Consider the following 21,696-nt stretch of genomic DNA (forward strand, 5'->3'; position numbering starts at 1 on the left):
CACGCTTTACCACAGTCCAGATCTCAATTTATTGTGATTATCAAAACCACAGTTTAAATGTTCGCTTTTCATATTTATAATCTGTGTATCATTCATTTTGGTTGTGAAAGGTGAACGCCATTTGCAATAAAAAGTAAAAAAAAAAATTAAATAGTTCATTTGTTTTTAATATTAATGGTTCAAAGAATGATCAGGCCAATGGTCGGCCCCCGCGCATTTTCACCACACCAAATATGTCCCTCTGTGCAAAAAGTTTGGACACCCCTGCTCTAAACCCTCCTTTCTCACTTACGAATTACTAGTTCTAGCGCTCTCCTCTGCCGTCTCCACCTTACCCCCCTCCAAAATCATGGAAATGACGCGCACACACACACACACACACACGCACACAGACTTCTCACATACAACTGTAAATAGCTGTTACGTCCACAAACCATGTTACATCTTCTTATGTATTGTTTGTCTTCAATTCAATCAATTCCAATTTTATTTTTATTTTTCACAATGGTCAACATATGTAGGGCACATTCATACACACACGTAACAACATACACATCTACACACTCAGCGTGTACATGCTACATGCAGTAGTGTATATTGTACACATATTTCTGTTTACATGTACATGCAGTATATAAATGACACTGTAAAAACACGGAGCCCCAAGAAGCTGTAAAGCTGAGGGACCCTGTACAAAACACACCACTTGTCACTATTGAATATGTACGGTCACTACGTTTGTCTTGCAATAAAAAAAATTACAAAAAAGAAATGACTGAGTATCGATTTCATTAAAGAGCACATTTTATGCCAGATTGACTTTTTTTTTAGCTTTTGACCATGTTACACTGTTGTCCCCTCATCAAAAAAACATAGCTTGAGTTGTATTTTGCCTGTTTCATTAATCTTTTAAGCCAAAGTTGCATTTTGCCAGTTTAGTCGTGTCACAGACAAAACTTCAAACTTCTCCCGTGCAGTTTCTAAGTCTACAAACCATCACCGGACTCATTCTACGGTCAAACTGTGTTCACAACGAATGCATAGCTCTGTTAGCATAGCATCCACGGTGCATATGGACTTCATTTGGTTACTTTCCCAGTGTTTATTCCCGTTTAGGAAGCTCCAATGGCCAAACGCCTCATTGGAAACGGAGGTGTTTATAAAGTGTATTTACGGAATACAGACATTATTTTAAGTTTGAAAATGTGAAATACTTGACCAAACGCTTGTTCAAAAGGAGAATTAAAGCCGTAAAAATGCACATCTCTGGAAAAACCCTGTTAACCTATTAGCGATTCCATGCTAATCAACACCAGTAATTAGCTAAGACATACTCCTCTCTGTACATCCTTTACCCTCATCACGCAGAGTTTGATTTTGTCGAGCTCTTATGGTCATGGATCTGAGTTTGCTGACAGATGGGAAGGGGTGACTACGGGTGCCTGGAGGGCTTATGCTGGGGGAGGGAGGGGGCTTTGATATGAGGGATGTGGCCTTCGGAGAAATCACCACCGCGACTTTGATCACGCGCAGCCAGGCCGACGCTAGCGCATGTGGACCCGCGCGTTTGAAGTCTCTGCTCCCTACTGTACCGCGAAGGTGGAGTTAGCGCGTCCTCACATGCTAATTGACCCGCTCTGATGTCGGCCGTGGTGTAATACAATATAGAGCGGTGTCGAGCTTTGAGAATATGAGCTAACATCATATTAACTACGCTTTAATTTAGCACGAGCAAAGACTGAGTTCATGCACAACACTCGTTATTAAGAACGATTTGTCACCGATGGACGCGCGGTTGTGGACTTTCCATCACCGTAACTCCGCAACCAACTGTACTATCGTGTAAATTCAAACGGCGTCTCAAAGCGTGGACATGGGGCTCTTTAAATATGTTACTGTCATTACGGTAATGTGCTTATGTCGCCCTCAAAGACGACCAATCAGAGCGCAGGTTATTTGCATCTAAGAAAAAAATATGGATGGATATGTAAAATAGAGTTAATTGTGGGGGGAAAAAGGGCAAAAGTACACGCTGATACTTCCTTTTTACATGATATTTATGGTTAAAAAAAGAATAAAAGTCTAGGGGAGCTATAATGGTCTATAACAGGCATGTCCAAACTGTGGCCCAGGGACCAAATGTGGCCCTCAGACCAATTTTTCTTGGCCCCGAACTTCCAGGTAAATTGGCCCGTATTACCTTAAACTGTACTTTTTACTGCACATTTCTGAAAATCTACTTTAACAAGCTGGTATCAAATATTTAATGTGTCCCTTTGAGGATGTAAGTGTGAATAAAGGTCTAGTGGTTCAGTCTAATTTGTAATAATAACACATATTTGAAGTATTCACTGTATTGGCGACCAGTCTATGGCCCTCAGTCGGCCCTCAGTTTGTCTGTGTTTTTATATGTGGCCCTTAATGAGAAAAGTTTGGACATTCCTGCTCTATGATGTGCTTAAAGGGCTGATTAAAGGCACGGTGCATGATTTTTACTGCCTTAAAACGTGACAAAACAGAATTAGTTCAGTTAATTTTAAACAATTTTTAGTGGTCCAAAGTTATTCCTGACTCATCTTACGCATCCTGAGCATCCTAATTATTCACAATGATGACTTTATAAGCACTTTTCATAACTTTCAGAGACGAGAGCCATGTTTTCTTACAACAACTAGCATGCTAACCACTTATTTCTGGACTACCGGACAATAAAACACTTGATTAAAAGCACAAAACGGCACACAGCTGACTTATTTAGATCTCAAAAACTACTTATATAGTGTGAATCAGTACTGTGGCACCACAAATCTTCCCCACGTAAACGGAAATAATCAGATTTGTTCATCATAAATAAAGCTGACGGTTCAAATCCCACTCCCAACATGTAAAAACATCGTTCGTTGAGCGCTCAGACCCGCTGTCTCACGGGTTTAATTCACCGTTTTACCAGAATTCTCCCATTTTTACATCTACTTTCTCTTGCTTCTACCCCTCTATTTTCCATCCAAAGTTTTCTAATGAAATCCAAAGCCAACTACATCTGGGATAGCGGTTTATTCTCGCTACCTACTCACACCTCCCTCTTCACTGTAGTGGGAAAAACCATTATCATTAGGAGCCTGAGTAAATGTGAGTGCGGCTTAGTGCTGCTGACCAGGCTGTATTCACTGTATTACCCTCCTCCTCTCTCAGCTGGGGCCTCCGCTAATGTAATGTTAATCAAAACTAAATAGTGAACTATGTGTTTCTCCTGAGAACAGCTTTCATGTGTCTACGGCGCTCTGACAAAATGAGGTGGTAAAACGCGGGGCGGACTGTATCAGCAGAAGCCCGCGCGGAGATACGAGGAGTTACAGTTGATGGGGCAGCTGGGGTTTAACATTGGTTTATTTAATGACGCCGTAATGACTGGGAGGACAGGGGCGCCGGGTAATGCCTGGTTCAAATTACGGCCTATTACGTTGGAGAAAAATAGGGCGATGGATTGTGATGGCAGACGTGCAAACGGTGGGGAAGTTGTGCGTTTCGGTACATGGTCCAATGGCTATTTTTATGTATTTGTTGTGAAAGGATACGCCTTCAAAAATGACAATAATCGGACAAATTTGCGTCTAATAGTTTCGTAATAATCTTGGTTCATATCAGAGCTACTATAAGGTTAAGGGATTTGTTATTTCCTTGTAAAAAAACAAAAAAAAAAAACAGCCAGAAACTAGAATTTCAACAACTAAATCTGAATAATTACAATATATTATTTGGAAATGAAAGCATATTTTGAAATTTATGATTTTTTATTGTGGTTTTATTGATTTCTTTCAGTCAGTTCTGTTTAATCTCTAGACAGTTTTGAAAATCTGTTTTTTGGGTTTAAAAAGGAATAAGTTAGAAAGGCTGAACTGTTCAAAATGCACATTTTAAACTCACCCAAGAGCGTTAACATTTGAGTGAACGCTGGAATATGAACTCAAGTATATAGTAGCTCCTTAGGAAAGTTAAAATAATAATAATTAATTGGATTCATACTGCGTTTTTGTGTTTTTTTGGACAGTCAAAACACTGTACACTGCATTATTCATTCATTCAGTAGATTAGTTTTGCAGTGACCTGATTTTTACCATCCAAAAAACATTCCCAATCTCAATTATTCACCGCAGTTTATCAGCACTTTTTGCAGCTTTCAGAGGCATCGCAGTGAAACTAACAACAACTAGCATGCTAACGTGCACTTCCTTATCATCGGAAAGTAAAACAAGACGCTTTATAATTAGATTGAGACAGGATCGGACTCATTTCAAGAACTGCTTATACATCTGTACTGAGCTAAGACAACTTTTGCTCAAATATATGTAAAAAAAAGACTTTAAAGTGTTGAACGAGTCATATACAGAGAGGACAACTTTCAAAATTGGTGTACCTGTGAAAAAAATTATTGGATTATGAAAAAACGACTTTGTTCGGCATTATTCACTCATTCACTAGATTAGTTTTGCAGTTACCAGATTTTTACCGTCTAAAAAACTTCACAATTATTCACCGCGATTAATTTATCAGCACTTTTCGCAGCTTTCAGAGGCAGAGTTTTTTTTTGTTTGCCGTTACAGTAAAACTAACCACAACTAGTATGCTAATGTGCACTTCCTTATCATCGCAAAATTAAAAAAAGACGCTTTATAATTACATGCAGACAGGATTGGACTCATTTTGACGTCAAGAACTGCTTTTCCAATACATCTGTACTGGGCTAAAACAACCTTTTCTGAAATATATGTTAAAAAAAACAGGCGATTTAAACAGTTTTTGTCAGTTTGCAGCATTGAACGATGGGTTTCTGCTTTCAAAATAGGTGTACGTGTGAAAAAAATGATGGAATTATGAAAAAAAAAAAAACTTTGTGTTCGGGAAACTGCTATTTGACCAATTTATAGACCAAACAACTTCCCAATCCCAATTATTCACTGCAATGAGTTCATCAGCACTTTTCGCAGCTTTCAGAGGCAGAGCAGAGTTACAGTAAAACTAACCACAACTAGTATGCTAATGCGCACTTTCTTATCATCTCAAAATAAAAAAAGACGCTGTGTAAGTAGATTCAGACAGGATCGGACTCATTTTGACGTCAAGAACTGCTTTTCCAATACATCTGTACTGGGCTGAGACGGGTTTTGCTCAAATATATGTAAAAAAAAAAGACTTTAAACAATTTTTGGCAGTTTGCAGCGTTGAACGATGGGTCATGTACAGAGAGGACAACTTTTAAAATGGGTGTACCTGTTGAATCATGATGGAATTATGAAAAAAAACAACTATGTGTTTGTAAAAGTATGCTATTTGACCAATTTATAGACCAAAAAACATCCCAATCCCAATTATTCACCACAATTTTCTCACCACTTTTCACAGCTTTCAGAGGCAGAGCAGTTTTGTTTTTTGCTTTTTTTGCCGTTACAGTAAAACTAACCACAACTAGCATCCTAATGTGCACTTCCTTATCATCGCAAAATAAAAAAAAAGACTCATTTTGACGTCAAGAACTGCTTTTCCAATACATCTGTACTGGGCTAAAACAACCTTTTCTGAAATATATGTTAAAAAAAACAGGCGATTTAAAGAGTTTTTGTCAGTTTGCAGCCTTGAACGATGGGTTTCTGCTTTCAAAATACGAAAAAATGATGGAATTATGAAAAAAAAAAACGACTTTGTGTTCGGGAAACTATGCTATTCGGCCAATTTATAGACCGACCCATAGGTACAGAGCTGCGGCGGCTAATGCTTTGGCAGCCTCCTCCGCGTTGGCAGACAGACAGTCGACCATGTCCCCTGTCTGAGCTCATTTACACGCCTGTCTCTCCATTCTGTTCTGGATTGGGTGATGCGTTTTGAATTCGCACACACGTGACTCCCGCTTAGCTTGCGTTTTAAACCGGGCTCACAATAGTTCTAGTTTACGTTTGAGCGGAGTTAACCTAAAGTCTACACAACATCTGCCGGGGTCAGGCGCAGGTATAAACGCCAGCGCCGTTGTCCGGGATCCAAGCGTTGTTGCGTCTGAGCGTGTCGGGAGCTGGCATTCTCACTCATGATTTTGCATTTTGATTTCAGGTTTAATCTTGTGTCGGGTTGCTCTTGGCAGGAGGACTGTTTGAATGGTTTGTTGGTATAACGTCGTGTATTGATCTTATGCTAATTAACGTTTACTTACGGCGTTGGCAGCTAACCTTACAATACTTCAGTGTAATATGATTATGCGTTTAGTATACACACTTAAGTAGATCTGTTTGTCGTTTGAGTGGAGGGCAGATGTCCGTGCTGCTGTGACTTATTCTGGCGCTTGCTGAAGTACTTGAAGGATATTTGTACTTCATTTTCTGGGGCGACAATATTTCATTAGTAGAAGATTTTTGTCCACTGATCTGAAGGTTGGTGTTTCAAATCCCGCTCTCGACGTAAACATTATTGGTTGAACGGTCGGATTCACTCACAGGTTGGTGGTTCCATTCCAGCTCCTGTGAATGAATGCTGTTGTTTTGTCCTTGGGCAAGACACTTAATCCACGTTGGTTGATTGGGTGAGTGGTTCGTTGCTGTAAAGCGTTTTGAGTTCCTTGAAGTTGGAATAGCGGTATATAAAAATGTGTACATTGAGGGTAAATTTGATGTACTTACTTTGGGTCAAATACTTTATACATTTGCAAGACGTAAACACAAATGTTAAGATGAAGAGCAGTCCTGATGGTCGCTACAAACTCACAGCTCTAAGATGAAAGATGGCAAGAATTCAAATTACAAAAATAACTCAAATACCAAAAACTGCTGAATACTTGGGTCAATCAAGGCACAAATACGCAGATTTTTACATGTTCAATATAATATAATATAATAAATATACTGTATACGTAGGCTATATGCAAGAGGTGGACCTGAGTGACCCTAGAGCAGAGGCGTCAAACTCAAATTCACACACGAACAAAATCAAAAACTGTGACCAAGTTGTCGGCCAAACTAAATATTTATTGAAAAATTTCAACAACATCTGCATGTTTTTCAGAAGGGGTGGATGAAATTTGAGTGAGGCGACAGGCAGCAGATGCTAATGATCGTCAACAGAAGTGGTGGGGGCCAGCGGCAACACATTTGCAAAGCATTCTGGGATTTGTAGTATTAGAGGTGCAGCCGCCGCACCAGCTCTAATACATCTTTTATATGATCTTGCGGGCCAAATATATTTATATCGAGGGCCAAATTTGGTGCGCGGGCCTGAGTCTGACATGTCTGCCCTATAACATAAAAGTCTCTGTAAACTCTTCTCCAAAAGAACATACCCAAAAAGCATGAGCCGTAATAAAGAAATTGTACAAGGAACAACGATGTCCATTGTGTGAAATGTGTTGTGTATGAACGTCTAATACTTATTAACATATGAGTCGTCATCATGATGATTAATATGTTGTTATATAAAACGACACGATAAACATACTTCAAAACTCTTACGGCTCTGTTGGCGGTCCTGACTTTGCGTTTCGTCCCGGTCCAGGTGACTACGTGGTGCTGACCGTGTACTTCGACCTGAGCAGGAGGATGGGCTACTTCACCATCCAGACCTACATCCCCTGCACCCTCATCGTGGTCCTGTCCTGGGTCTCCTTCTGGATCAACAAGGACGCCGTGCCTGCCCGGACATCTCTAGGTAACATTTCAGAAGTTAAAGCTGCACTGTGTCACTTTTCTGTTTGAGAATGCTCCAAGGTGTGGCATTAAATCGATCTATATTGAATTTTATCCACGGGTGTTTTCGCTCCTCAAAAGTGGCATGAAAAAAGTGCATTCTTACTGTTGGTCGACTCGCTTCTCCGTAGATTTGACCTGCACCTGCGTCACCTGCTTGGAGATAGATGGGTTTAATGCCATACTGTGGAACATTCGAAGCAAAGCAGTCACACAAGCAGGTGTCAGACCCTCCACCAGAAAAGTTACAGTGAACACAGTGATTATATTATTTGAAAGTCAAGCTTTTTTCTGACAGATTCTGGGATATGATTTGTGATTTATTTTTTTGAACATTTAGCTTAGGTTCATGTGCACATTTAAGACATGTTTGTATAAATCTACACACTACAACTTTGGCTGTTTTAAAACCCCATATAGACAACAAAAACAACACAATTTCTTGTTTTTTTGTTTGTTTTTTTATATCTAACTATTCTATTTGTGATTTAAATTTCCAGTCCTGTTTCTCAATTTTTTAATCTCATTATTTCAGAAGCAACAAATTCTGAATGAAGTCTATTCTCTAATCTGTAAGGGGCGACAGTAGCTCAGTTGCGAGCTCGTTTTTCCACCGATCTGAAGGTTGTTGGTGCGATTCCAGCTCGCACAGATGAACGCTGTCGTCGTGTCATCGTGCAAGACGCTTAACGCACATTTCCTTCAGTCTCTCGTCTCCCGGTCGTTGATGTAAAGCGGTTTGAGTGACTTAAAGGTGGGAAAGCGCTAAATAAAAACCATTTACACTCAAAAAGAAGCTAAAATGTCTGACAACTTTTCAGATTACGCAAACAAATACTGAAAAAACAGAACTGAACTAGTTTATTTCTAAATTTTACAACAGCATTTTGTCATACTTAGCTGAATGCCCCACATAACCTCGTGGCTAATGTCCCGGTGTCTTCCGGCTAATGGCTCGACGGCGGTGGAGTTCTTTGCAGACACCTTCCCCACGTCCTTCATTACAAACGCTCAGAGGACCATCCAGTTAGCGGCTTCATTTAGCGCCCAGTTGCTAATAGCTCCCCACTGTTTCACATCAGCAGCTCAATCCACTTTAACTAGATACAAGACACTCTTCGTTTTGTTTGCCCAAGTTTTTGATGGTCAGGCACAAGGCGTTCACTTTTAAATACTTTGTCCTCATTTGGCAGTTTAGGTTTGACATAGATATAACTAAGCCACAACATAAAAAAAACATGTCAAAAGTTACGTTACGACAGTTTTTTTATGGATACTTCAGGTTCTACTAGCATTACTACTTCCTAGGATCATGACTACTGGCATTACTACACCATATTTAAAATGTACACCACTACTTTACTTACGTCGTTGTGTTTAAATGTCCAAGTTCAGCCTAAAAAGTAACTTAAAGTGTTGAAAAACCTTAAATGAGAGAATATTGATTCAACTAAGAGCAGTGTCTTCCTGATGTTAAACGGTCAATGAAAAATGTGTTTTAATTATGTCAAGTGAAAAATTCTATGTACATTCTAAAAATAACCCGCGAAGTATCAGCTTTATTTTTTACAATTATTCTATGTTTTTTGCTGTAAAACCCCTCACCACACACTTTATACACTTTTCTCACACAGGCGTTAACATTTTCTCACATTTCTCTCTTGTTTAAACTCTCTCAAAGTTCAAACCTTCGTAGATTATATCCCTCTTCCTCGATAATCGCTTTAAATGTGTCATTCACGTGCGTCTGCTCCAGCGGTGTCCGCAGAGGCGCCTCTCTGTGCAGAAAAACACTTCCCATGTCCAAAGCGTTTCTGAAATTTGTCGGTGCAACTCGTCGTTTAATCAGGAGAAACACTTAGTACAGTATGTAACTTTTTGGGAGGTGGCACGTTCCATATGATTACATGGAAATAGTTCAAATTAAAAGATCATTTTTATGCCATACTGTGGAATATTAGAGCCAACGGAACAACATTTACATAGAAACAAACAGGATGAGGTCCGTTTAAAGGCAAGGGAAGTTTATTTGTACATGAAGTAATGCAAAGTGTTTCAACCCAGCTTGTCTAGGGACAGGGGAAGTAACAAAACAAGATGGAAAATCGTGAAACTAAAGGTATAAGTCATTTAAAAGGAATGTTAAAGTAAAAACGAACAAAAAGAGGGTCTTAACAGAGTCGTTTTCAAGGTATAACAAAAACAGCCAACAAAACAGAAATACAGAAAGGTCTACAAGTGTTAATTTCAAAATCAAAGCTACCAGGATCACGCAGATAAACAACAAAGGCGACTTGCTGTTCCCGAAAAGAACCCAGCAGCAAGGAATGGCAGGGGGCGGGTCCTTTTAAGGAGCGACTGCCACAGGTGGAAACTCAGGAGTGTCCGGGCTCTGGGACGTTTCACCAATCAACACAAAGCCCAGGAGAGAATCAGAGCCATCCACCAATCACAGGAGAGGCCTGTGGTTTCAAAATTTGCAAAGAAAAACAGGGATCAGCTGCAGGGACTTGATGTTTACGGCTGCGGAAGGAGCTGGAGGCCTGAGCCGTGACACAAAGGAAGACGTTAAAATCACAATACAACAATCCAAACTGAAATAATCATCATAAAATTAACGTTAAAAGAGAAAAGCGCAGAACAAAAACCTTTCAGTCATATGCACAGCTAAACAGAACCTTTTAAAAGGCCAGATAAGAGTTTGTAAGGTTTGTGGAGGCGCAAAAAACACTCAGACACAACCAAAATAATCATAAAAAGTTACACGATGTGCATTAAGATTGTTGTTTTTGCGTTACTTAAAGTTGCCCGTTCGAATTTCCTCATCTCTCCTGCTCCCCCCTCGACGCAAAACTTCAAAACCTTATGATTAGAGGACCTGGGACGGCACATATGTTCCCACACACGCCTTAATGAGACGTTAATTATGCAGAAGACCAGGAGCAGCACAGCCATGCCTCCTCAGCACTCTCACGATGCAGGTGCCGTCTTCGCTGACTGCACAACCAGGACGAGGAGGGGGACAGAACCGGGGCAGAAGAGCCTCTTTACAGTAAAAAACTCGTCCGCCTTGAACTTGCCCTTGGCGCCTAGTGGCCGCTCTGTGAAGTTGACTTTCCCTACCTCCTTATTCAGCATTCTTTGGAGCCTCAAACCTGACCTTCAGTCTTCAGGATGTTATCATTAGCGAGAGCAAAGCCGTACAGAGCTGTCCCTCCAGGGCCTACTAGCACCATTACTTTGTCCATCATTAAAAGAACTAAAAAAAAAAGCTGTTTTGTCTTCCCGGTGCTGTTGCTGATACTAAGAGGATATGCACAACCTCCCCTTCTGCAAGCAAGCTGTCATTAGTACATGCGTTTTACTTAGACACATAGACTGCGTATGTAAATGGACGTAGCTAACCTGCTAGCTGTCGCGTTCCAAGTTGGACGTGAGCATGGACGCACTTCTGGCTCCATCGACTCTATTGAAAAAGCCTCTGCAATGAGCGTCGTCATTTTGGCCTTAAACTGTCCGTATTAACTCAATCTACACGATCCTGGTATTTCTATTTCGCTATTGTGTCTGTAAATCAAGATATGAATATTAACTCTGTAGCGTCGGATGCTATCGCCGCCAATACACTCGCGGTTACGGACTTTCCATTACCGTAATTTGCTTTGAGACGCCGCTTGAATTCTCAGAGACATGGGGCTCTTTACCGTAATGACACTAACATATTTAATGTGCTTATGCCGTCCCTCGAAGACGACCAATCAGAGTGCAGTCCCAGCCAGTTATTCGATGTATCAAAGGAAAAATATGTATGGATATGTAAAATAGAGGAAGTTGCTTGAAAAAAAAAAAGGCAAAAGTACACACTGATACTTCCCTTAACATGATTTTTATGGCTAAAAAAAAAAAAGATAAAAAGTCTCGGTGAGCTATAATGGTCTATAATGTGCTCAGTCCTTAAAGAGCCTCATGTCTCTGCTTTGAGACGCAATCGGTTGCGGAGTTACGGTAATGGAAAGTCCACAACTGTGAGTCTATGGGCGGCGATAGCATCCGACGCTATAGAGTTAACCCAATCTATATGATCTCGGTATTTTTATTTAGCTATTTGTAATTGCGAAGGAAGAGATTGCATACCAGGTAGAGAGTTGAAAGAAGTTTATCTGATCAGATGAAGGAAGTCACGGACAGCAGCACATACGTTGCGTTTCAAGGGAGTTTTACAGTACTTCTACTCCAAGAAAGGTACAATCTATAGGCAGGTTTTATAAGGACTTAACTCATTTTACATACTGTACATACAAGATAAATGGATATACGTTAGCTGTTTACAGGGAGGTAGAATACGTCACTGAAAAGACATTAGAAGACCTGAAGATGAACACCTGTGTCACGTAATCAAAGTAGCAGGTTCCAGTCTAGACATCTTAAAATAAGTCTGTCGTATTCTTACAGAGAAACAAGTTCACCTCAATATTTGTAACGCACAGTATTCAACGTAAAACAAATAAAACAAAAATCACGCTTTCAATATTGTGTTCGTAAATCAAGATATGAACATTAATAACAGAAAAATCAGGCGCTTTCTTTCCCTTAAGTTTCTCCCGTTAGCGTTAACAACTTTGATTGACAGTGTTGTCGGTGAGAAGGGGCGTTACCTTCGACAGCCTCGCTCCGGATTGGCTCTTTGGTTGCTATGATACTCACGGACTTTGAACTCAAAATACGCAACTCTGCTCCAAATTTGCCCCGATTCGCTTCGCTCGACTGCGCCGAACGCCACGGCCGACGTCGCACAGGCTCAGTCCACTTATTTCCACAGTCGACGTTAGCGATACATCATAGTTTGAGACGATTCCCCACAGATTCCACACCTATATTCCAAATCACAACTCGCAATTCCCTTTCGTCGGGAGGTAGAGCCAGCCAGGTGGTTCGGGACCGGATTAAAACGCAACATAATTTATAATCCTTCTACGGGTTGTCCTGAAATATATCAATTCACCCACAATGCCGCGGTGCTAATCTCTGTCAGACTGATTTCTTTCAATCCACAATGAATGTAGACACAAATAATCTTTTTTTCCGTACAAGCGTTCCGTTTACGTAGGAAGTCGGCTTTTTTTGCGAATCTGTTGTCCCAGCCTTAGATTATACGGACACGTTCCTCCTTTAATGGGCCGTGATCCGGTTCGCTCCCCCCATTATTGAAAACACAGATAGATGGGAATATAGTAAAAGCGCTGGAAGATACATGAGCTTTGGCAGATGGTGCGTTTAGGAGCGTAGGAAAGCTGAGCACCGGTTAATGGCTGCTAAAGCATGAACCAGTAAAGTCTATGGATCAAGACGATAGCAAAACAGATGCTCGCTCCTCCCCCAACTGCAATCAAACTACGCCCATTAATCTTCTTATTGATCGTTACTAAATAAGACAAGTCGCTGCTGTTGTAACACGGGACGCTCTATTTTCTATTGTGGGTACAAGAAAAACGGAGAAATGTATCGACTTTTAGGCTAATTATGTCATGATCTACGCGCGATGTTTACAAGGTTACGTTTCAGCTGAGACTGGTTTTAGCACGGAAACAACTAATACGATCAAGTTTTTGCGTAAGTGCTTATGTAAACGTCCTGGCGGGGTTTCTCCTGCGGTAAATGGTAAATGGTCACGTCTTGCCCAAGGACACAACGACAGCGTTCATCCGTGGGAGCTGGAATCACACCGGAAAACTGCGCATGACGTTGGATCCGACTGTGAGACCAATGATGTGTTTTTTGTTGTTTTTTTTTATGCTGAGAGCGGGAATCAAACCAGCAGCTTTTAGGTCATTGGACAAACTCCCAATTTAGCTACTGTCTTTACTAGCTTAACTCCAGGGACATGTCATTGCTTTGCCTGTAGGATGTGGGATGTTCCGCAGTGTTGCATTAAACGTATCTGTCTTGCATTTATTTATTTACAGGTGTTTTTATTGCTAGAAAAAAAATCATGCATGTGCAGTGAAGGGGCCCATCTCTCCACAGATCTGAGCTGTAAATCGGCCTAGTAGCGTCACTTGCTTGTCGATGTTTAATGCATTACTGTGGAACATTCCAGGCAAAGCAATAACATCACTGGAGGTACACTCATAATAAGAATTCAAGTTTGTTTCTTGATCAGTAAAAATGCTGGTTACAAGTTGAATATAAAATAGATGTTTAATGCCACACTGGAACCTGTTAATGCAGTAATATCTCCATGGTTACAAGCAAACGCTGTTCCCTCCACCAGAAAAGTTGATCTAAGTGTGTAAGTGTAGCTGGCTCTGTGCACTACGGTGGCCTGTTAGTTCCAATCAGAGGGACAGTCGGCTCGACCTTTTCTGGCCTAATCCCTATGAAGTTTTTACTGAGTGACAGTAAAATCAATAAATCCTGACAGATCGGACGGTGGACAGGGAGCTGCGGGCGGACGGGGAGGTGGACGGGAAGCTGCGGGCGGACGGGGAGCTGCGGGGGGACGGGGAGGTGGACGGGGAGGTGGACAGGGAGCTGCGGGCGGACGGGGAGGTGGACGGGGAGCTGCGGGCGGACGGGGAGGTGGACGGGGAGGTGGACGGGGAGGTGGACGGGGAGGTGGACGGGGAGCTGCGGGCGGACGGGGAGGTGGACGGGGAGCTGAGGGGGGACGGGGAGGTGGACGGGGAGCTGTGGGCGGACGGGGAGGTGGACGGGGAGCTGCGGGGGGACGGGACTGATAATGTGTTAAACATGTTATAAATGTGAGGAACACTTCACTGGAGCACACACTTCTGCTTTTACAAACATGTATGCTAACTTCTATTAAAACGTTAAATGTAATATAACAATTTAATTTGTTTAAGGACGACCCAGTTATTCTTAGGTGTAGATTATTTCAGTCAGTGGCGTTATTTAAATATTTATTAAGCTCTGAAGTTAGCATTAGCATTAGCCCTGATGCACAAAGACATACCTTTATATACACAGATTGTTTGCTCAGGTGAAGTTTTGCTCACATTTATAAAGTGTTTCACATGTCGTCAGTGACCCGTCCTCTGACCTGTCCTCTGACCTGTCCTCTGACCTGTCCTCTGACCCGTCCTCTGACCTGTCCTCTGACCTGTCCTCTGACCTGTCCTCTGACCCGTCCTCTGACCCGTCCTCTGACCTGTCCTCTGACCTGTCCTCTGACCTGTCCTCTGATCTGTCCTCTGACCCGTCCTCTGATCTGTCCTCTGATCTGTGAGGATTTAGGGATTTTAGTGCGACTCGGCTCAAACATTTCTGGAGTAATGTGATGTTTATGAGGTTTTTGCAGACCGTCCCTTTGATTGAAACCAGCCTGACACTGTCCTGCACAGAGCCACTTAGATCATTATAAGACTTACAAACATACAACATACTTACAACTTAGCACAAAATACACAAATATGAAAAAAAACACACTGCAATGTCTGTATTTCATCTTATATCAAATACAAATTCACAACACAATGATCTTATAAATAAATCCACATTATCTGATATTAAAATGTTATGTAATACAGCTGAAACAAGTTAAATTCACTTAATAAAACGTAAAATTATATGTGGATCTATAAATGTTTTCTGAGGCTCTAAAGGAGTTGAATTCTTCCTTCCCACTGGCTTTTCACATGTAACGGGCTGAAAAAGTCGATCCATGTGATAAAAATTTCACGGCGTTGAAAGTTGCATGAGCACAGCGTGTCTTGACCAGAAATCCCCCGTTTTCAAATATTAAAACACACATTTGTATTCAGCTCTGTGAAAAATTAAGCAATAAAACATAAACTTTTTTTTTTTTTGCTAGCAACTTTTTACATAGTGTTTCAACAACGCACTTCCAGACTGTAAAAAAAATCATCTGACAGCTGTGAAACGTGCAAATAATTATCCATTTGAATCATTATCAGGGGCGTCAGACTGGTGGGGTAAAGGGAACCGTTTACCCCGGGCCCAGTGCAGAGAGGGGCCCCTCACAAAGTCTGAGATGATCATTTTTCATTAGACGACACGCAGGGACGACCCACCGATGATGATTTGTCCCCGGGGCCCAGAGTTTGGCACTTACACCCCTGGTAATTAGGACCAGTTTAAATTTAACGATCTCCCTTTGTCAGAGTTAAAAATGAGATAATGAGGAGTTGGGCAGAGGAGCGAGAACTAAAACGTATTAGGTCATTACGGTCGTTCTGCCCACTGACCCACAGGTTGACGGTGCAATTCCAGCTCCCACAGATGAATGCTGTTGTTGTGTTTTTAAGCAAGGCACTTAACCCACCTCGCCCCCAGTGTCTGTGTACACTTGATTCCTTGATTTAAAACGCTTTGAGCGACTTGAAGGTGGAAAAGAGCTGGATAAAAATGTGACTATTTACCATTTATACTCAAAAATAACCTAAACTGACAATGTTTAAGGACACAAAACAGTTCTGTTATCTGTGCATACGACTGAAAGCGTTTTATTCTGCACTCTTCTGTTTTAATGTTAATTTTATGATGATTATTTATGTTCTGATTTGTGTGATTTTCATGTCTTTCTTATTCTGTAAAGCACTTTGAATTATTTTGTGTGCGAATCTTGCTATACAAATAAACTTCTGCCTCTTGTCCGGCGCCGGATCGCCGGGGCAACAGTCTAAGCAGGGACTCCCGGACTTCCCTCACCCCAGACACGTCCTCCAGCTCCATCAGTGGGACCACAAGGTGTTCCCAGGCCAGCCAAGTGTGTCCTGGGTCTTTTCCTGAAGTCTCCTCCCAGTGGGACATGCCTGGAACACATTCTTAAAGAGGCGTCCAGAACATACACCCGAGCCACTTCAGCTGACTCCTCTCGACGTGGAGGAGCAGTGTCTCTAATCCGAGCTCCTGCTGTGTGACCGAGCTCCTGACCCAATCTCTAAGGGAGCGCCCAGCCACCCCGCGGAGGAAACATCCATCCGCTTGTATCCGCGGTCTTGTGCTAAGATGGAAAAGCACTATATTAAAATGTGATCGTTTACCACTTTGTCAGGGATATTAGCGTTTTTAGACGGGACGGAAAACTAAAAAAATCCATAAACCGTCCAGAAATACAAAAAGGACAAATCGATACGAGATCTTACAGACATTACACCCCATTTCCTCGTCACGCTAACCCCCCCTCCTCCTCTTCTTCCTCTTCGTCCCGCAGGTATCACCACAGTGCTGACCATGACCACCCTGAGTACCATCGCCCGAAAGTCCCTCCCCAAAGTGTCCTACGTCACGGCCATGGACCTGTTTGTGTCCGTGTGCTTCATCTTCGTCTTCGCCGCGCTCATCGAGTACGGCACGTTGCACTACTTTGTCAGCAACAGGAAGCCCAGCGCCAAGAAGGACAAGAAGAAGAAGAACCCAGTGAGTAAATGAGTGATGAATAAACCAGGACACTGTTACTCCAGTCCTGTAGCTCTATCACTTTTTTCATTTTTTATATTTTAATTATGATGAAAAGATGATATTATTTGTGCCTTAAATGGCCCATATTACACTATTTTCTGTTTTTTTCTGTGTTATAATGTTGTTTCCTCATCACAAACGCACCTGGAGTTGTGTTTTGTTTCATTCACACACGTTTAACGCACAAGTTCTTCTCTCAAACAGAAAACACTCCATCTTGTGGTGTCATGTGGTAATACAGGAAGTGCTCCATTGTGTTTTTAAACTCCATTCGCCAGGAGTGTCCAAACTTTTCTCATTAAAAGCCACAAATAAAAAACAGACTGGTCGCTAATACAGTAAATACTTCAAATTTGTGTGTTTATTACAAGTTAAACTGAACCACTCGACCTTTATTCATGTTTACATCCTCAATGGGACACATTAAATATTCGATATCGTCTTGTTAAAGTAGATTTTCAGAAATATACAGTAAAAAGTACTGTTTAAGATATTATCGGCCAATTTACCTGGAAGCTTCGGGGCCAAAGAAAATTGATCTGAGGGCCGCATTTAGCCCCTGGGCCACAGTTTGGGCATGTCATACGCCTTCACTAGAATCATTTTAAGCCCTGGAATTGCCAGTCTCTACTGAACTAAAGGTAAAATGTAGCTGTTAGCTTGAAAACCACCACTACATGACATCACAAGGTGGAACGGAGCGGTTTGAACATGTGTGAATAAGACAAAACACAACAAAGTAACATTATAACACGGCTTGAAGCTCAAAAGAGTCAATTTTGTGTAATATAGGACCTTTACAGAGGTACTATGTGCATTCTGTTCTTCATGGAGATATAGTTTTGCCTGGAAAGTTTCACAAAACGATAAAAAAGGGCAATGTTCATGGCTATTTTTTTATTTTTCTCCCAGTCTACTAAATCAAGAGCCTGTTCTTTAGTATTGAAATCAAACTTAGAATTGGAACAACACTATTACAAATGTTTTTTTTAATAATTTTGGTATACACAGTTGAAGGTTTGGACACACCTTCTCATTAAATGTTTTTTTCTTTATATTTACATCTTCCTAGATTACAGATACATACTGAAGACATCAAATATATGACGCAACGTGGATTATGTAGCAAAAAACATGTTAAATAATGAAATATGTTTTATATTTTAGATTCAGATTCCTCAAAGTTGTCACTGTTTGCTTTGTTGACAGCTCTGTAAAGGTTATTTGTACATAAGGTAATTTAAATAATAAAAAAAGACATTAAAATCACAATAAAAACATGAATAATCACAAATAATCATCAGAAAATGAACATTAAAGGAGAAAAGTGTAGAGTAAAAAGTAGTGATCAAAGCAAAAGTTGGATATTTTCATGAATCTAAAATCTAAAACATGTTTGGTTTATTTCATTTTGTTTTTGTTTACATCTCTGCACTTGTGTTCATTTATAGTTTGATGCCTTCAGTGAAAATCTGGAACGTAAATAAAGAAAAAATACATAAATAAATGAAAAACTGTGTCTAAACTTTTGACTGATAGTGTAACAAAACTATACAGTGTTATTCAAACTTCAAAACGTAAAAAATGTTAGACTTTAGAGTTTATATAAAACAAAAAACAGGACAGTCTGGTCTCGACGGTAGATTCAGTTTGTTGTGGATGAATGAGCGATGAAGAGGAAGGTGCAGCGCCGTGTCCCACCTCGATGGCCTTTTCCTGGGATGAACTCGATGGAATTTATTTTGGATGTTCATGAATAGTTCAAAATGAGAAACCTCCTGATGTGATATGAATGTTTTTTCCGCACAGAATCGCCATTTTGGGTATTTTTGGCCAACGACCCGCAGATTTTTGTCTTGGTCTTTTATATTAAACCACTGGATTAAGATGGATTATGTAACTTTATCTTTGTGTTATTATATTGTAGTTAATTAGTAAGGAAGTTATAGAATTATTATTATTTTATACAGTTTTGTAACAGCAAAAACTGAGTCACATTTGAAAAAAAACAGGTAAAACTCCCGCAAGGAACTCGTTTAACTCATCGCTTTGCCTGGAAAGTTCCACAGTATTGCATTAAACTTCTCCATCTCCATAAAGACAAACAAGTGACGGCATCAGACGAAGTTACAGGTCAGATCTGTGGACTGTAAAGACGCATTCGCAAGGTATTTTTGACCTGTAAAATCTCTACAAGTACAAATGAAACGTCAGATACACTGTGGAACATCCCAGGCGAAGAAATGACATCTCCCTGGAGACGAGCAGGTCTGGGAAAGTTACGTTGTGCACCTTTAAAAAGTCAAAAAAATAGCTGAGGAAATTATTGAAGTTTGTACGTTAAAATATGGTAAAGATTGTCATAACTGTGCTCATGTCCTGTACGTAGAGCATATTATGTATGTACTACGTTTCCCATCATGCATCTCTCTGTACTGTTATATCTCTATTTTTACATATAATTGTCACTTCTTTCTACATTACCTTTATTTTGAGTTCCTTCTTTCTGAAATGTGTTGTTGTTTTTTCGTTAACTTCATGTTTTCTTTGTCTCCCGTCTGGATTAAAGCTACTGCGGCTCTTTTCCTCCAAGGTATACAACTGCCCGTGTCTAATGCATGTGTCTGCTGCACTTGGCTTCACTGTTTTTTGACAGACCGGCCCTTCCCTCTTCTCTCCTTCGATATCTCTACCCGCAATGCATTTTCTTTACCCAACACAAACGCACCAAAACAGGGAGTACAGTGGGGCTGTTTGTGCACAGTGCAGAGGCAGCTAGCCAGATGCACTCACTTGTCTTCAAGCTTAAATCAAATCCCGGTTTTCCCGTCAATTCTGGCTCCCTCTGCCCTGTTTCACTCGTTTTGTTCTTGTTGTTGTAACCACAGCTTTTTCTCTTCTTTTCCTGATTTTTTTCCTACAGATGTGGGCAAAATCGTGGGTACAATTTGATACGAAAGATGAAAAACACAATTTCCGCTCAAATAACTCGCAGTTTACCCAAAACACGGAAAGATGATTCACGGGGAAAAAAGGAAAATTAAAAAAATCTGTCAGCAGCTGGCACAATCAGTAGTTTAAAGGCGTTTTTAACTGCTTGTTGTTGCTTTTTCGCCCAACAACAAGCTACAGATTTCACGGGTGTTGCATTTTGAGAATAAAAGCTCTTTTAATTATTATTTGATGGATTTAAATTTGGGAAAAATGACTTAAAAATAAACAATCCAAAGTCCAATGGTCAAAAATCAGTAGAGAATATTAACTTTTCTGTAGGAGAACGCTGTTCGCTAAACGACAAGCTAGGTTTACACTGTGGAAACATAGACTGTATATTTAAAAGGACATAGCTAACCTGCTAGCTGCCACGTTCCAAATACGAAGCGATCACGGGCGCATTTCCAGCTCGATTGTCTTAAAATGTTCGTATTAACCCGCTCTGCATGATCCTCGCGTTTTTATTTCGCTATTGTGTCCGTAACGCAACATATGAACAGTAATAACAGAAAAATCAAGAGCTTCTTTCCCTGAGGTTGTTCCCGCTAGCGTTAGCAACAGGTTTGATTGACAGTGTTGCTAAGCGCTCGTTCCCTGCTAAAAGGGAAGGGGCGTTTCCTCCAACATCCTCACTCCAGATTGGCTCTTTGGTTGCTGTGATACTCGAAGTCGTAAATCCAAATAAGGAACTCAGCCTCTAGATTCGCCGCTATAACCGCTAGCCTCGACGAGCTGCATTTGACTGGAGCCGAACGCTGTGGGCGACGTCTTTATATCGTCTCTGCGTGGAACAAAATGACTTAAAATTCAAAATGTCACGTTAGTAGAGCCAAATTACACTGATGAAGGATTTAAATTCTACTGTAAAACTATTTGGGTAAAGCTTAATGATAACTACACTTTAATTAGCGTTAATATAGCATGAAGAAAGACTTAATTCATAATGAACAAATACGTTTTTATGAATGATTCAGGCTCGGTAACTGCTTCCTTAAAGTGCTACTATTCTAAATCTGTATCTTGGGTCAGTTGCTGGTTCTTTGAGTGGACGTGTGTTTTTCATCCTTGAGTTGATCCGTACTCTCCCGTTTGTCCACGCCTGCGCTGTTTTGTTGGGCTTCTCGACCTGACACTTCCCACCGAGTCAGCAGAGCCTTAACGGACTGAAACGGACAACCCACAAGGCACTGGGGCTAATTACACTCGCCGGGCCCATTCACGAGATTAGAGCACGGCCTAATCTTTAAAGGAAATGCCCGTGTACGGCTAACCCCACGGCTAAATTTATACCTTAAGACAACGAGATAATCTGCTTTTACACGCACAGGTCTGAGGTGTGGAGCCTTGAAACGCTGTGGAATCGGAATGTTCACGATTCCAGACTGGAGGCGACGGGAGGTAGAGTGAAGGAGACCATAAAAACTCACATGGGCTCTAACTGCTAATGATGATGGGTATTATTGACATTAATGAGCAAAAAAATAATAATAATAAAAGAGCAAGAATTTTGAATGTCCAGTCTAGAAAAATCAGTTGGTTT

General features: G+C 40.9%; 1 protein-coding gene across 2 annotated transcripts in view; it reads left to right on the forward strand.

Moving 5' to 3' along the window:
- The window catches only part of gabrg2 (gamma-aminobutyric acid type A receptor subunit gamma2), a 149,766-nt gene that overhangs the window by 116,089 nt on the left and 11,981 nt on the right, over positions 1-21,696 (forward strand). The window contains exons 7-9 of one of the 2 annotated variants that reach the window (XM_033978916.2): positions 7,531-7,683; positions 16,915-17,120; positions 19,732-19,755. In XM_033978916.2, coding sequence (XP_033834807.1) covers positions 7,531-7,683; positions 16,915-17,120; positions 19,732-19,755 — 383 coding nt within the window. The remainder of the gene's footprint in view (positions 1-7,530; positions 7,684-16,914; positions 17,121-19,731; positions 19,756-21,696) is intronic. The other variant, XM_033978917.2, reaches the window with a different exon arrangement.

This window comes from Periophthalmus magnuspinnatus, chromosome 14 (assembly GCF_009829125.3).
Source record: "Periophthalmus magnuspinnatus isolate fPerMag1 chromosome 14, fPerMag1.2.pri, whole genome shotgun sequence".
Taxonomy (NCBI): Eukaryota; Metazoa; Chordata; class Actinopteri; order Gobiiformes; family Gobiidae; genus Periophthalmus; species Periophthalmus magnuspinnatus.